Source organism: Oryx dammah, unplaced genomic scaffold (genome assembly GCF_014754425.2).
Source record: "Oryx dammah isolate SB20612 unplaced genomic scaffold, SCBI_Odam_1.1 HiC_scaffold_29, whole genome shotgun sequence".
Classification (NCBI taxonomy): domain Eukaryota; kingdom Metazoa; phylum Chordata; class Mammalia; order Artiodactyla; family Bovidae; genus Oryx; species Oryx dammah.
Genome location: NW_024070213.1, coordinates 70,234,529 through 70,249,477, shown reverse-complemented (window position 1 = coordinate 70,249,477; position 14,949 = coordinate 70,234,529). Strand labels below are relative to the sequence as shown.

Below are 14,949 nucleotides of genomic sequence, written 5' to 3'. Positions count from 1 at the left end.
CTGAGCCACAAAAGAAGCCTGAATGTGTGCTGGACACATGAATTTGAGAGTGATCATGGTGAAGTAAAATTCTGGGCTGTTAAAGAGAGAGACCAGAGGGCTGAGCTCATATTCCTTAAACTGTTATCAACAATTTATGATCATCTTTACATAAGATAAGCACTTTCTTTCCCTCATCATTTTTTTTTCTGCATAAGTTAAGAACTCAGTATGATACAATTTTGATAGAAAGTTAAAAGTTGTGCCCTAAGAAGTCCTTCATACTATGCGATGAGGGACAATCCCTCGAACTTGGTCTTTAAAGGATGTTATCATTGTCATCAAAATATTTAAGGGTCTGAGATTTTGCATCCCATCTTGATAAACAATAATTATCTGGAATCACGTTCATATCTTGTAACTCCCCTCTTCTACAGCACAGTAGGATGTGCTTCTACATCATAGTAGGATGTGCTGTGCTAAGTCTCCTCTGTTGTGTCCGACTCTTAGTGACCCTATGGACAGTAGCCTGCCAGGCTCCTCTGTCCATGGGATTCTCCAGACAAGAATACTGGAATGGATTGCCATGCCCTCCTCCAGGGGGTCTTCCCGAAGCAGGGATTGGACCCGTGTCACCCGCATCTCCTGCATTGGCAGACAGGCTCATTACCACTAGCACTGCCTGGGAAGCCTCATTAGTGGGATACTGGAATTTAAATTTAGCTGCCACCCTTATGGCAGAAAGTGAAGAGGAACTCAAAAGCCTCTTGATGAAAGTGGAAGTGGAGAGTGAAAAAGTTGGCTTAAAGCTCAGCATTCAGAAAACGAAGATCATGGCATCTGGTCCCATCACTTCATGGGAAATAGATGGGGAAACAGTGGAAACAGTGTCAGACTTTATCTTTTTGGGCTCCAAAATCACTGCAGATGGTGATTGCAGCCATGAAATTAAAAGATGCTTCCTCCTTGGAAGAAAAGTTATGACCAACCTAGATACCATATTGAAAAGCAGAGACGTTATTTTGCCAACAAAGGTCTGTCTAGTCAAGGCTATGGTTTTTCCAGTGGTCATGTATAGATGTGAGAGTTGGACTGTGAAGAAAGCTGAGCACCAAAGAATTGATGCTTTTGAACTGTGGTGTTGGAGAAGACTCTTGAGAGTCCCTTGGACTGCAAGGAGATCCAACCAGTCCATTCTGAAGGAGATCAGCCCTGGGATTTCTTTGGAAGGAATGATGCTAAAGCTGAAACTCCAGTACTTTGGCCACCGCATGCGAAGAGCTGACTCATTGGAAAAGACTCTGATGCTGGGAGGGATTGTGGGCAGGAGGAGAAGGGGACAACAGAGGATGAGATGGCTGGATGGCATCACGGACTCGATGGACGTGAGTCTGAGTGAACTCCGGGAGATGGTGATGGACAGAGAGGCCTGGCATGCTGCGATTCATGGGGTCGCAAAGAGTCGGATCCGACTGAGCGACTGAACTGAACTGAACTGAACTGAACTGAACTGATTGTATATTTTCATAAAGTTTAAGTTTCTCTAATTTTTGATTCCCAGTAGGCTATTCCTTACCTAACATTGCTATTTCTCTGAAGAGACATAGATTGTCAGGATTAGGGAGCTTTTACTGAAGTCCCCTAATTTTACAGAAGAAAATGAGGTCCAGGGGAGATGATGGCTTGGACCACATGGTAAGTTGGTGGCATAACTAGGACCACACCTCCAGGCCCCCAGACCTGAACCCAGCTTAGAATCACGCTGCTTCTTCCTTTAACCATGAGTTTATGGTTCTCTTTTCAGAGTTCTGAAGTGTTCCATTTTAAATTTTAAAAAATAATAACTCCTTCCTAGGTTGCCCTAAATGGAAATATTTCATTTATTGTTCCTTCAAAGCCTTAATGGGACAAGTACTACTTAAAGAGAGACTGTTATTTCTATTAACAGTTTTCATTCCAGAGGTGCACCAGAACAGCTGTGAGTACAGTCTCTCTCCCCCTCTAAATTAATGATGGCAGAGAATATGATACCCTTTTTCTATGTTTCTTAATGCTCCCATTCCTATCATTTCTTCCTATGAGAAAAAAATTAATATTAATTCTTCACTGTAACTGAAACATTAAGTTTCAGTTCAGTTCAGTCTCTTAGTCGTGTCCAACTCTTTGCGACCCCATGAATCCCAGCACGCCAGGCCTCCCTGTCCATCACCAACTCCTGGAGTTCACTCAGACTTGTGTTCATCGAGTCAGTGATGCCATTCAACCATCTCATCCTCGGTCGTCCCCTTCTCCTCCTGCCCCCAATCCCTCCCAGCATCAGAGTCTTTTCCAGTGAGCCAGCTCTTCGCATGAGGTGGCCAAAGTACTGGAGTTTCGGCTTCAGCATTAGAACCTTACAAAAATATAATTTTTAACACCTTGACAAATATGTAGGCCAGGAAAAAAGAATAGCACTGTAAGAGTTTATATTTAAGTAACTTTTATCTCTGCTGATAACCTCTTTACAAACTGATCTTTAATCCTGATATAATACTTTTAAGAAACATGAAAACCTAGTGTGTGTACTTGGTCATGGTTGATTGTGGCTTTATAAAATTTATGTCTGCAAATAGCTATTAATAGTAGCTTCTTAGAATAAAAATTCAAGAAAGGTATTTTGGGGGGGATAGATCAAGTGAAAAGGCCTGTTAGAATAAAGATTCAGCTGGCAACAAAAATTCACACTTACCCTACGAGCTTAAATGTGATAGTTTATTTCTCTGGAGAGTAAACAGTCTCTGGAGATATGATTTCAGGAATCTAAGGTCCTCTCTCTGGTGGCACCATGCCCATGTCTGATGGTGGAAGATGGTCACCAGTTCTGGGCCCACAGTGCAACATCAAGAAGGGGAAAATGAGACAGAGGAGGGCACCACCGTTCTTTTTAAGAATGTATCATGTCTCACCTCTGCTCACTTCCTGTTGGCTGGAACTTTGTCATATGGCTGCACCTCACCAGAAAGGAGGCTGGGAAGTGTTGCCCTTAGCTGAGCAGCCATCCAGTCAGCTAAAACTTAGAAAGCTTATTACTAAGAAAGAAGGGAAAATGGGATACCAAGAAACAGTTCTCAGTTTCTGTCATTTGTTAGAGGTTAGGTTATAAGTAACAGAAAAGTGTATTACTTTCATCTGGGAAGCCCCATGAATCTATATTTAGACAGAAAAGCATGTGGAAGAATATAAGTGATGGTCTCCTTACAAACCTGTCTGTTAAAATCCATCAAGTCTTTGGGATATCTGTCCTTCTAAAATTAGTCCTCCTAAAGGTTAATCCTCCTCTGTAAAGATAATGTGAGAAAAGACTCCACTAGGCCAGAGCTCATGTGAGGTTCAGCCTGAACAGGAAGAGACATTGCAAGGGAGCAAACTCCAAGAAGAGAGGAACAACAGAGCTGGGAGTGGAGCCACAGGCATCAGATTATGTGCCCTTGTTTTAGCAATAGCACTTTGACTGTTAGAGCTGAGAAGCAGAAGAACCACCTGTATTCATGATGGAAGGACAACTCAAACAGGGGCGACAAGGACTGACCAGAATTCTTTACTAGGAGGTCCCAGTGAGGCAGGAGAGGTGCAAACCGCAGTTTCTGATTGGCCTGGGGACTGCTCTCTATAAACTCCAAGGTGAGAGGAAGGCAGGACCCTGGGGAGCATGTGACCAAGAGAGGCATGGAGAGAAACAAACAAGGGAGAAGAGAAGCCAGATGCGGTGAATGGCCCGAGGTCAGGCTGTTAACACAGCAGGGTGAGCAGAGCCAGAGAGTAGCCACCGCCGTAGAGTTAGACTCATGGGAAAATTATAGCCAGCACACCTCAGAATCACAAAGTCTTAGCGGACTAAGACCCTTGGGTCCTCCCAGCTATTATTAGTGAGGCTCTCCCCTGGAATTCACAAGAAGAAATATAGGCCCAAATGGTCTCTTAACTTTTTCTAGGACTAGATATTTAAGAAACACAGTGCATACAAGAATCCTTAGGCCTGGAGTATGAATGTGGTTGGCATGACTGTTCTCATCTTTACCTTACTTAACAAATATCTTGCTTCATCTGGGACTGGAGATGACTCTGTCCCAGGGGTCCTTCCAGAGTCAGCACATACTGTCTGAGCTTCACTATAAGAATACATTTTCTAGTTCACCATATCTGAGTGTTGGCTTGTTGATATGAAGATATACTTTCAGGAAGACAAAGTTGTATTAGTACCAAACACCAGAGTAGGAGAAAGTCATAAAAATACTTCTGAAAATATACAGTCTTAAAAAATGAGATGATTCAAAAGCTTCCAGTCTATAATATGCAATCATAATATTCTATGTGTACAGCACTTTGTAAAATGCTTTAACTACACATTGATTCCCATTGTAGTAAACGCTGAGGTAAAGATAACACTTTCTAGGTAAGCGAGCAGACTTAGTTTTCATAACTGGTCTATGTTACCATGACCAAAATATTGTGAAAAGAAGAAGTACAGGTATTATACATCCACATCCAAGACTCTTTCCCATATGATCTCTTCCTCTTCTGAGCTCTAAATAGCATCATGCATTGTCTCATTTATCCATACATTCATTCATTCAACAACTATATATGCCCAAGTCTCTATGCCAGGCACTCAGGAGGCTGTGATGGACAGAATACAAGTTCTGTCCTTACAGCAAGCTTGCTGTCCGGCAGAGATCAGAGGAATGCCATCCACACTAGCCATTAAGAAAGAATGAGGTTTGTGCAACAAAGCAGGAAAATAGCAGGAGGAAAGGTTCTCACCAGATCATAAGTCAGGAGGGGCTTCCCAGAGGAATTGAAGTTTATACCCCCAAGGGTGAGGACCAGTTGAAAGAATGAGGAGCGTTCCAAGCTAAAAATAAAGCATGTACCTGAGGGAGAGATGACCCTATATCAGATCCAGAATAAGGACAACCCAGAGGATTCACGAATTTAACTTGGTGTATGCCTTCCTTCGTATGTGTGTGCTTAGTCACTCAGTTGTGTCCGACTCTTTGCAGCTCCATGGTCTATAGCCCGCCAAGCTCCTCTGTCCATGGAATTCTCCAGACAAGAATACTGGAGCAGTTTGCCATTTCCCATTCCAGGAGATCTTCCCACCCAGGGGTCAAATCTGCATCTCTGTGTCTCCTGCATTGACGGGCGGACTCTGCCACTGTGCCACTTCGGAAGCATATGCCTTCCTTCTACTTGCCTACTTAGAGACATTGTCTATTCACCCTTCCTTCCCACCCACCCATCCATCCATCCATCTATCCATCCATCCATAGAAGGTGCTAAGATATTTGTTGAGTTAATTAATTTTTAAAACCTTTCTTCAGAGACCCAGTATTTGTCAGGCATTGTATCAAGCAGTTTAGCATGCACACACATATCAATGTAGAGGGCATAAAGAACCATAAGACATTATCCCAACTGATGTGAAGCTTAAATTTTAATTGAAGAGTAAACCCATGCACATATTACTGTCATACAAGCTGGATAGAACAGGCATCCTAAAAGATGCCCTAAGAAGTTACCACTCACTGGACGTGGAGATGTTAAATGGAGGGAAATCTGAAGTTTTCACAATAACATTAACAGATCAACACCAGACTGAACCTTCTCCACCTTTTTTCTATGTCTGTTTGCTTATTTATTCTGTTTTGTTTTCTGAAATTTTCTTCCATAGATTCTGTGGCAACAGCATCCGGACCACTACTAGTTGAAGTTGCCAAAACTCCAGGTGCCAGCCTTGGGGTGGCCCTAACTACCTCAATGTGCTGTAACAAACAGGTCATTGTCATAGACAAAATCAAATCTGCAAGTATTGCAGACAGGTGAGTGTCATAGAAAGTACCTACTTTCCCAAAATGCATGCGTGTTAAACTATGTAGAGATATATTCATATATGTATACACACATATGTAATACCTACACACATGCACACCCAGGTAAAGCAAAACAGCTCTTCTGCCAGTTTATACAAGCTTCATATACAAAGCAAGTTAGTGTTCTAGAGCTTAAAATTTTACCTTCCTTATTAGCCACCCCGTGAAGTAATGCTGCTTCACCCAAATGTTTGGTGTGGCGTTTAGAAATGAGAAAAAGGCAAGCAACTATGTACATTCACCTACTGTGTCCTAGAGTAATAGCCCATTTTTGGTTGAGGGGAGCTAAGCAGATCTTTATTATGCTCCATGCAGAGAAGTCCTGTGGTTTCTTGAATTGTGAACAATTAAATCCTGCCACCATACAATCTTATTCCTTTTTTCTTCAGGAAGTAAAACAACATTTGAAAAATGATACAGTCTTTAAAGAAAGGCCCTCCACTGTCGTATGTTAATCTTAGAGATTCACTATATTCAAGGGTCCCCCAAAACATCGTTCATTCTCATGACGTACAAATGCCAGTCTTTCATCCCGAATTCTTCTTCTGATAGATTTACAAATGGTGGGGGGAGGAAGATTACCTTACCACCTAATAAATTATTTAACCGCTCCTGGTAAGAAACCCCCACCTCCCGTAGCTGAAGCACTCCAGGTGCACCCAAGTGGAATTTTATTTTTAGAGGGAAGGATGACTTGAAATGCTTTTGTCCTGAGAAGTAGACTGTGGTCATCAGGCAAGTGTTTAGATCTACTGCAACACCGTCTCCCTGCATGTCTCCAGCCCTCTTCTCCCCTGCCTGGAGAACTGACTCTGATGCTCTGCAGCCACCCCTGCAGTGGCCAGTCTACAGCTCCACTGTGCTCGTAGCTCCATTCAGGCCTTTGACAGCGATGGTAATGCATTCAGGGATGCCCTCCTGTTCAGTGGTGCAGGATGCTTTCACGTTCCCTCTCTGTTTCTCTCCTGCTGCAGAGGGTAAGCAGTTTAAGCAGCGGTCCACTTGACTGGCACCTCGAGATGCTGACCGCTGTGTGTGCTGTTCCCCACTCACTCAGCCTCTTGAGTTCAGCAAGGTGCAGCAGCCTGCCCTTCCATCTCCCCCCTCACTCACCACAGAGGCTTCCTTTGATTACTCTTTGACGCCTGCCTCATTCCCATCATTTTTGAGAGCTTTTGTGCTAATAAATGTTTATCTCCAGAATAACAAAATAATCAAGAACCGGTGATCTGGGAGCATGTGTGAGATGATGGCGAGCAAGCAATAGCTGAATCTTTCTCCCAAGAAAATAGTTGTAAATGACCCAATTCCCATTCTGCGAGTCCCATCTTTACATTCTGAATATTTACCAACTTGTATTTATACATATAAAAACTCGGTGGGGGGGAAATCACAGAAAAAAAGTCAAAGGAAAGCATTTTCCTATTCTTCTCTCCTCGCTTCCTCACTTCCCCTCAAGTTTCAGCACTGCCACCCCCAAAATAATATATTTTTTATAAAGGACAAGGAAAAAACTTTCCTTGAGGTTTTCTATATTTTCTACAAGGTTTTACATTTCTTTTCATACCCAAGATAGTTAATATTTGACAGGTAGTATTTCCCATGACATTCAAGCCTTTCCTTTTTCCCTTAAGTAAATGAAAACTGTGTGAAGTTTTAAGTATGAGGACGTGAAAGGCATAATCCAAAGAGGAAGGAGCGCCGTCATCTTCTCCTTTTGATAGGTGCGGTGCTCTGCACGTGGGTGATCACATCCTGTCCATCGACGGCACCAGCATGGAGTACTGCACGCTCGCAGAAGCAACCCAGTTCCTAGCCAACACCACCGACCAGGTCAAGCTTGAGATTCTTCCCCATCATCAGACCCGCCTGGCCCTGAAGGGACCGGACCATGGTGAGAGGATCCGTCCAGATAAACCTCTGTTGTCTTCCCCTTGCAATGATTGCTTCTCCAGCAGAGTTAGAAAGCAGAGAGAGGCCAAGTTTAATTCTGCCTCTATCATTTCTTTTCAAACAACAGGCGATCTTTGTTTACTCCTCTTCATCTCCCCAACCCCTTTGACCAAGCCACAGGTGTTTTATCTGAAATCCCCAAATTGAGGAAACAGTGTTTGAAATAGAATTTTCATGTTTGTACTGTTTTTTTTTTAAAGCCTTTGGTACAAATTGAGTGTGGAAAGAAAGGAAATAATCTGACTTCCTGTGATTTGCATTGAACTTCCTTAAAGGCAAATACTAAAACTCCCACTGTTATAAAAATAGTTATGAAGTGGGCATTCATGCCAGATCCTTCAAATATTTCACGGGGAAAACAATTTCATGAGAGATTTTGTCTGTTTTTCAGAGTGGTCGTTTTCCTTAGGATGGAGAACAAACTTCTGACCAAATATTTCTCCTAGGAGTGTCAGAATATTTGACTAGGATTATGCAGTAACAAGTTTCACCTGAGGGAATCTGAATTTTCACTGTCGTGAAGCTTACAGATCTTTTGCTGAGTGTTTATACACTGTCCCACCTAGGCATCCTTAAATAAAACCCAGTGCAAGAAAAAGGACTTTGAGCCCAAAATCAAATGAAGAACAGCTCTCCGGTGGGGTCTTTGTTCTAACCTCTCCCTTGCTCCTCTTCCTTAAATCAAGCACTCTCCTTTTTTATTCCTTGAAACCAACTCCTGAAGCCCCACTAGTACTATCAGGCGGTGAGGAACACATTTCTTTATGTTTAGAGAGAGAGAAGAATTTTCTCTGGAACCAAAATTTTTCTTCTGAGGAGGTTGTTTGTTTCCTATGTCTCCAACCTTCTAAAACACACTGCACTTTTCCACAGTTTGAAAAAAAGGAGGCACGAAATAATTTTCATATTGAATGAGTCAGCTAGATGCAACCTTTTTTAATTAAATGGAGCTTAGACAGCTCTGGAGCTAATGAAAATCTCCAATACAGCATTCCCTTTATCAGATTTTAATTTTACATATTGGAGTTGGAGAAATGAGGCAGCTGAGGCAGGTTATGAACAGAAATTCTGCCTCGTTTGAATAGAAATGATAAGGGGGTACGATTCATGGGACTGTTCCGTTCCTGTCAGGAGGATGTGCGGGCCTTTCCTGCTCACTGACTGAGAAGGGAGATTTCTAAACCTTTTAAGTTTCTTCTAAATTAATCTGAAGGTGCCACTGGATTTGGAGCCCAACAGGCATAACAGTACACACTGCCTAGTGCTTTTTCAGCATGAGATTCTGCTTGGTAAATTCTAGTATCAGAATCAGAAATGTGAACAGACCCTATAAAAATGTCATTGTTTTTAGCAACCTCATTTTCCCTGCCTTTTATTTGCCATGTAAACAAATCATAGTTCAAATAGTTTCCACTCATGAAATATTAAATGTTTTTATCTGCCAAGACAGTCTGAGAAGATGAATTTATATACAAAGGGGATGGAGACCAAGAACTAACTATTTTTTTCTTCACTGTGGAAAAGCTGATGTCATTTGTGGTTTTGCAGGGGGGTGAAGGGCTGGTAATTTTAGTAATTCTAACTCCCGCTTCTGACCCTGTCATCCACTATTGTTGAAAATTGTTCACCATCTTCTTTATCTAACATGCAAGTACTCCCTACATTTTATATTAAAATCAGACTTGTATTTCCAAAAGAAAATAAATAATGGGTCTTAAACATAATTAAATCCCAATTAAGAGAAAATATACCCCAAAATTGTTATAATGTTTATGATTCTCAAACTTCTGTTTTGAGATGTAGTAGAATTGTTATAGTTTTACCTTTTTCCATAAGAAAGTTCTAGTTGTTTTTTTGTTTTCAAGATTTCTGATGCTTAAACAGCATGTCTCTCATCCCATGGGTAGATGGAAATAAAACATTTCACAGATTTTGCTGAGGAAGAAAGCATTCACAATAGTATTTTCAGGGAAATATAGAAATGGACACATCAACCAGGAATAGACTTGCTATGCTGGGAAATAGCAGCATTCAAACAGCCATAAGAATGAGTTTTTAAGGTCAGAAATTGTGCCCCTGAGGGTCTTTGGGAGACAGTCTTGCTTTTGGAGGAAACTTTGGAAAAGACTTTGGAAAAGAAAATGTGAGCAGAGTCTTGAGGTTCTATAATTCAGTACCAAGAGAACCACCATTTCTGAGCAACCAACAGCGTACCTATTGCCTATACCTTTGAACTCCTGGACTAGATAAGAGGGTATGGTTAGAGAAGAGAACAAAAGTACCTCCCATATCAGATACCTCAAAATTTCAACAGCAATGTCACCATGGAATGATAGAAAAAACATTATATTTTCCTTACTGTTTATTTATCTGTAACAAAGGACTTAGGAACATACATAGGAAGAGGCAAGTATAGTGTGGTGGCTGAGGGCAGGGACTCAGAGTCAGACTCTCAGAACTTTAATTCTGGCTCCACCACTTGGGAACTTAGCAAGTTACTCAACTTTTCTATGCTTCAGTTTCTTCATCTGTAAAATGAGTGTTATTATAGTACATACCTCATAGATGTATTATGAGTATTATCTGAGATAGTCCATGTAACAGTGCCCAGTATATAATGAGGACTCAGTGAAAGTTGACTGTAATTAATATTATGGGGACCATTAAGGGGGAGAATGTAAATGAATTTTTTTTCAAAATGAGAGTATGTCAAAAATGTGACATCTTCTTTTTAAACTGAAATCCTTGCCTAACATATGAGTATAAAATACATCACCATAAAACAGAATAGATTTAGAGCGCATGTTCAAAATAGGCTACAGCTATCTTCTCTGGCCTACATTGTTTGGTGAATGCCTTTTAAATTAATTATACATGGCAGGCAGTTTTGTGCATTAATTATATAATTTTTGTCTCTTAATTATTTTATGTATATGAAGATTTAGTCCCCAATAATAGTTCAAGTCAAAGTAAATATTATGAGCTACATTTCAGTTCAGGTCAGTTCAGTCACTCATTCTTGTATGACTCTTTGCAACCCCATGGACTACAGCATGCCAGGCTTACCTGTCCATCACCAACACCCAGAGCTCATTCAAACTGATGTCCATCAAGTCAGTGATGCCATCCAACCATCTCATCCTCTGTCATCCCCTTCTCCTGCCTTCAATCTTTGCCAGTATCAGGGTCTTTTCAAATGATTCAATTCTTCACATCAGATAGCCAAAGTATTGGAGTTTCAGCTTCTGCATCAGTCCTGCCAAGGAATATGCAGGACTGATTTCCTTCAGAATGGACTGGTTGGATCTCCTTGCAGTCCAAGGGACTCTCAAGAGTCTTCTCCAACACCACAGTTCAAAAGCATTAATTCTTTGGTGCTCAGCTTTCATTATAGTCCAACTCTCACATCCATACATGACCACTAGAAAAACCATAGTTTTCACTAGATGGACCTTGGTTGGCAAAGTAATATTTCTGCTTTTTAATATGCTGTCTAGGTTGGTCATAGCTTTTCTTCCAAAGAGCAAGCATCTTTTAACTTCATGGCTTCAGTCACCATCTGTAGTGATTTTGGAGCCAAAAAATAAAAAGTCTCTCACTGTTTTCATTGTTTCCCCATCTGTTTGCCACGAAGTAATGGGGCTAGATGCCATGATCTTAGTTTTCTGAATGTTGAGCTTTAAGCCAACTTTTTCACCCTCCTCTTTCACTTTCATCAAGAGGCTCTTTAGTTCTTCACTTTCTGCCATAAGGGTGGTATCATCTGCTTATCTGAGGTTTTCAATATTTCTCCCAGCAATCTTCATTCCAGTTTGTGCTTCATCCAGCTCGGCATTTAGCATGATGTACTCTGCATTTAAATTAAACAAGCAAGGTGATAATATACAGCCTTGATGTACTTCTTTTCCGACTTGGAACCAGTCTGTTGTTCCATGTCCAGTTCTAACTGTTGCTTCCTGACCTGCATACAGATTTATCAAGAGGCAGGTCAGGTGATCTGGTATTCCCATCTTTTTCAGAATTTTCCACAGTTTGTTGTGATTCACACAGTCAAAGGCTTTGGCATAGTCAATAAAGCAAAAGTAGATATTTTTCCAGAACTCTCTTGCTTTTTTGATGATCCAACGGATGTTGGCAATTTGATCTCTGGTTCCTCTGCCTTTTCTAAATTCAGCTTGACAGTCGGGAAGTTCACAGTTCACATACTCATGACATACTGTGACTTGGAGGATTTCGAGCATTACTTTGCTAGCACGTGAGATGAGTGCAGTTGTGTGGTAGTTTGAACATTCTTCGGCATTGTCTTTCTTTGGGATTGGAATGAAAACTGACCTTTCCAGTCCTGTGGCCACTGCTGAGTTTCCCAAATTTGCTGGCATATTGAGTGCATCTCTTTAACAGCATTGTCTTTTAAGATTTGAAATAGCTCAACTGGAATTCCATCACCTCCACTAGCTTTGTTCATAGTGATGCTTTCTAAGGCCCACTTGACTTCACATTCCAGAATGTCTGGCTATAGGTGAGTGATCACACAATCGTGATTATCTGGGTCGTGAAGATCTTTTTTGTACAGTTCTTCTGTGTATTCTTGCCACCTCTTCTTAATATCTTCTGCTTCTGTTAGATCCATACCATTTCTGTCCTTTACTGTGACCATCTTTGCATGAAATATTCCATTGGTGTCTCTAATTTTCTTCAAGAGATCTCTAGTCTTTCCCATTCTATTGTTATCCTCTATTTCTTTGCACTGATCATGAGGAAGGCTTTCTTATCTCTCCTTGCTATTCTTTGGAACTCTGCATTCAAATAGGTATATCATTCCTTTTCTCCTTTGCCTTTAGCTTCTCTTCTTTCCTCAGCTACTTGTAAAGCCTCCTCAAACAACCATTTCACCTTTTTGCAATTCTTTTTCTTGGGGATGGTCTTGATCATTGCTTCCTGTACAATGTCACGAACCTCTGTCCATAGTTCTTCAGGCACTCTGTCTTTCATATCTAATCCCTTGAATTAAATGACTTACATTTAACCTGCCACAGATGTCACAGAGCCAGACATACATTAGGTGGTCAGAATCTTCCTTACTGAGTTATCAATTTGGTTTGACAGCATTCAAAACTGCCCTGTAATTTTAACAGCACTCCATAAAGAACTGGGTCAAAAAATGAGTGGAGAATTGTGAAATTCACACACTGTGTTGTTCAGTCGCTAACTCATGTCAGATTGTTTGCAACCCCATGGACTGTAGCATGCAAGGCTCCTCTGTTCTCCACTATCTCTCAGTTTTCTCAGATTCATGTCCATTGAATCAGTGATGCTATCTAACCATTACTCACTGTACATCATTTGAAACACATGATACTTTACAGAGCTCAATAAGTGGCTGTGGGTGTAGATTAGCCAGACCCAACACTGACTGCATCTTGCTAAAAAGTCTTCTGGTACACCCAAAAGTAAAATGAGGATGGTGATAGAGACTTGCGTTGAAATGCTCTTTATCACAAGGAAAATGCTGCTACAGTGTGTACATGAACCCTCTGGCTGATATTCCTATTCATTCATGCATGTGTCCATTCACTCATTCATTCATTCATCAGTCATCATATGCCAGGCTCTGTTCCAGTGCATCTAGTGAGCAAGGCAAGCAAAATAGATTCCTATTCTCATGGGATTTACATTCCAGTATAGAGAGACAAGCATTAAAAGTATATTAAATAAATAAAGCCCTTTCAACTATGAAGAATATGTTAATAAAAAAGCAATGGGATAACATAAGAGAGACAACTACTTCACCAGGGAGGTCAGAATGACTTGGCACCTGAGCCAGCCATGTAAACAAGTAGGAGAAGAATATTAGAAGTAGGAAGTGTGAGAAGGGGTGAAGCTAGAGAGATAAGTAGGGCTCACATTTGATTCTCTTTGTTATTGTAACCCATTGAAATACCTTAAATGGGAGTTGCACCATCTGATTAATGTATTTAAAATATTATTCTGTACTATGCATCCTGGAAGGTAGGTATGTAAGAGATGAACCAGGGAGCCAAGTCTGAAGATTTGGCAGTGGTCGAGGCGAAGGAGGTGGTAGCTCGGTAGCTTGAAAGTAGACGAGTGGAGAGGGAGATAAGCCCCAAAACTAGAAACTGAAGTATATAGAAGCAAAGGACCGTATGTTCAGGACTACAAAATGATGGTGGCTATGCAAGTGTGCTGCAGATTTCTCAGTCTCTTAACTTATGTCCAGTGAATGAAATTTGTAGAGTGAGAGATATACCTGTTTCCTTAAAAAAGAAAAAGTATTCATTGGCAAGTACATAGAAAGTAGATGGTATCAGTGTTATTAAATAAAGTGTCACTAGTTTTTATTCTGTGTGCCAGCACCATGCTAAGCACCTTAGGTATATATTCTCAACAGTTGGCCTCTGGGATAGATGCTTTTGTGATCTCTACTTGACATAATGAGGAAACTGTAGCTTAGAGAGGTTGAGTAACTGGTCAAGGTCAGATAGAGAAGATGGGTTGGAACCAGAACAGAAATACAGGTGGCCTCAGCCCGTGGTGACCTGTTCATGCTAGTGCTTTTGTTCATCTGTCTCATTCCAGAAAGGCTGAGATGTGGTCAATGAGGCTGATGTCACTGGTGTAATTTAAACCCTTACCCAAAGAGCTCTCCTTTAAATACTTACAGAGTATCTGACCTTCACTCCATGAATAAATACTGCAAATTCATTCACATGTAAGGCACCTAATCTTAGAATCATGACAATAGAGATAAACGTCCATATTTTATTTTTCATTCTGTAATTGAAATGAAAATTTTCAGATCAATATGGTAACAAACATAAAAGTGCTCATATTTTCAGACCCCTGAGTAGAAAATCAAATCTAAACAATATTGAAGTTAGAATGGAAGTATGATATACATTTTTAAAAACATAAAGACACCAGAATTTTGAAATTAGCTTATTAAAATTTTGTGGCATCTTAAAGAATACAAGAATATTTGAAATATTTTTAATAAGTAAATGCCTTCTTTTGAATATGAACACAGCTTTTAAAAATACCCCCCAAATTGTAAAGTATATTGACACTTGCATCTTCTTATTAGGGTATG

At 40.6% G+C, this 14,949-nt stretch overlaps 1 protein-coding gene across 1 annotated transcript in view; it reads left to right on the top strand.

The window, feature by feature from the left end:
* Positions 1 to 14,949, top strand: part of GRIP1 (glutamate receptor interacting protein 1) — a 751,108-nt gene that overhangs the window by 629,805 nt on the left and 106,354 nt on the right. The window contains exons 8-9 of the mRNA XM_040233396.1: positions 5,690 to 5,837; positions 7,613 to 7,782. Of these exons, the coding sequence (XP_040089330.1) occupies positions 5,690 to 5,837; positions 7,613 to 7,782 (318 nt within the window). The remainder of the gene's footprint in view (positions 1 to 5,689; positions 5,838 to 7,612; positions 7,783 to 14,949) is intronic.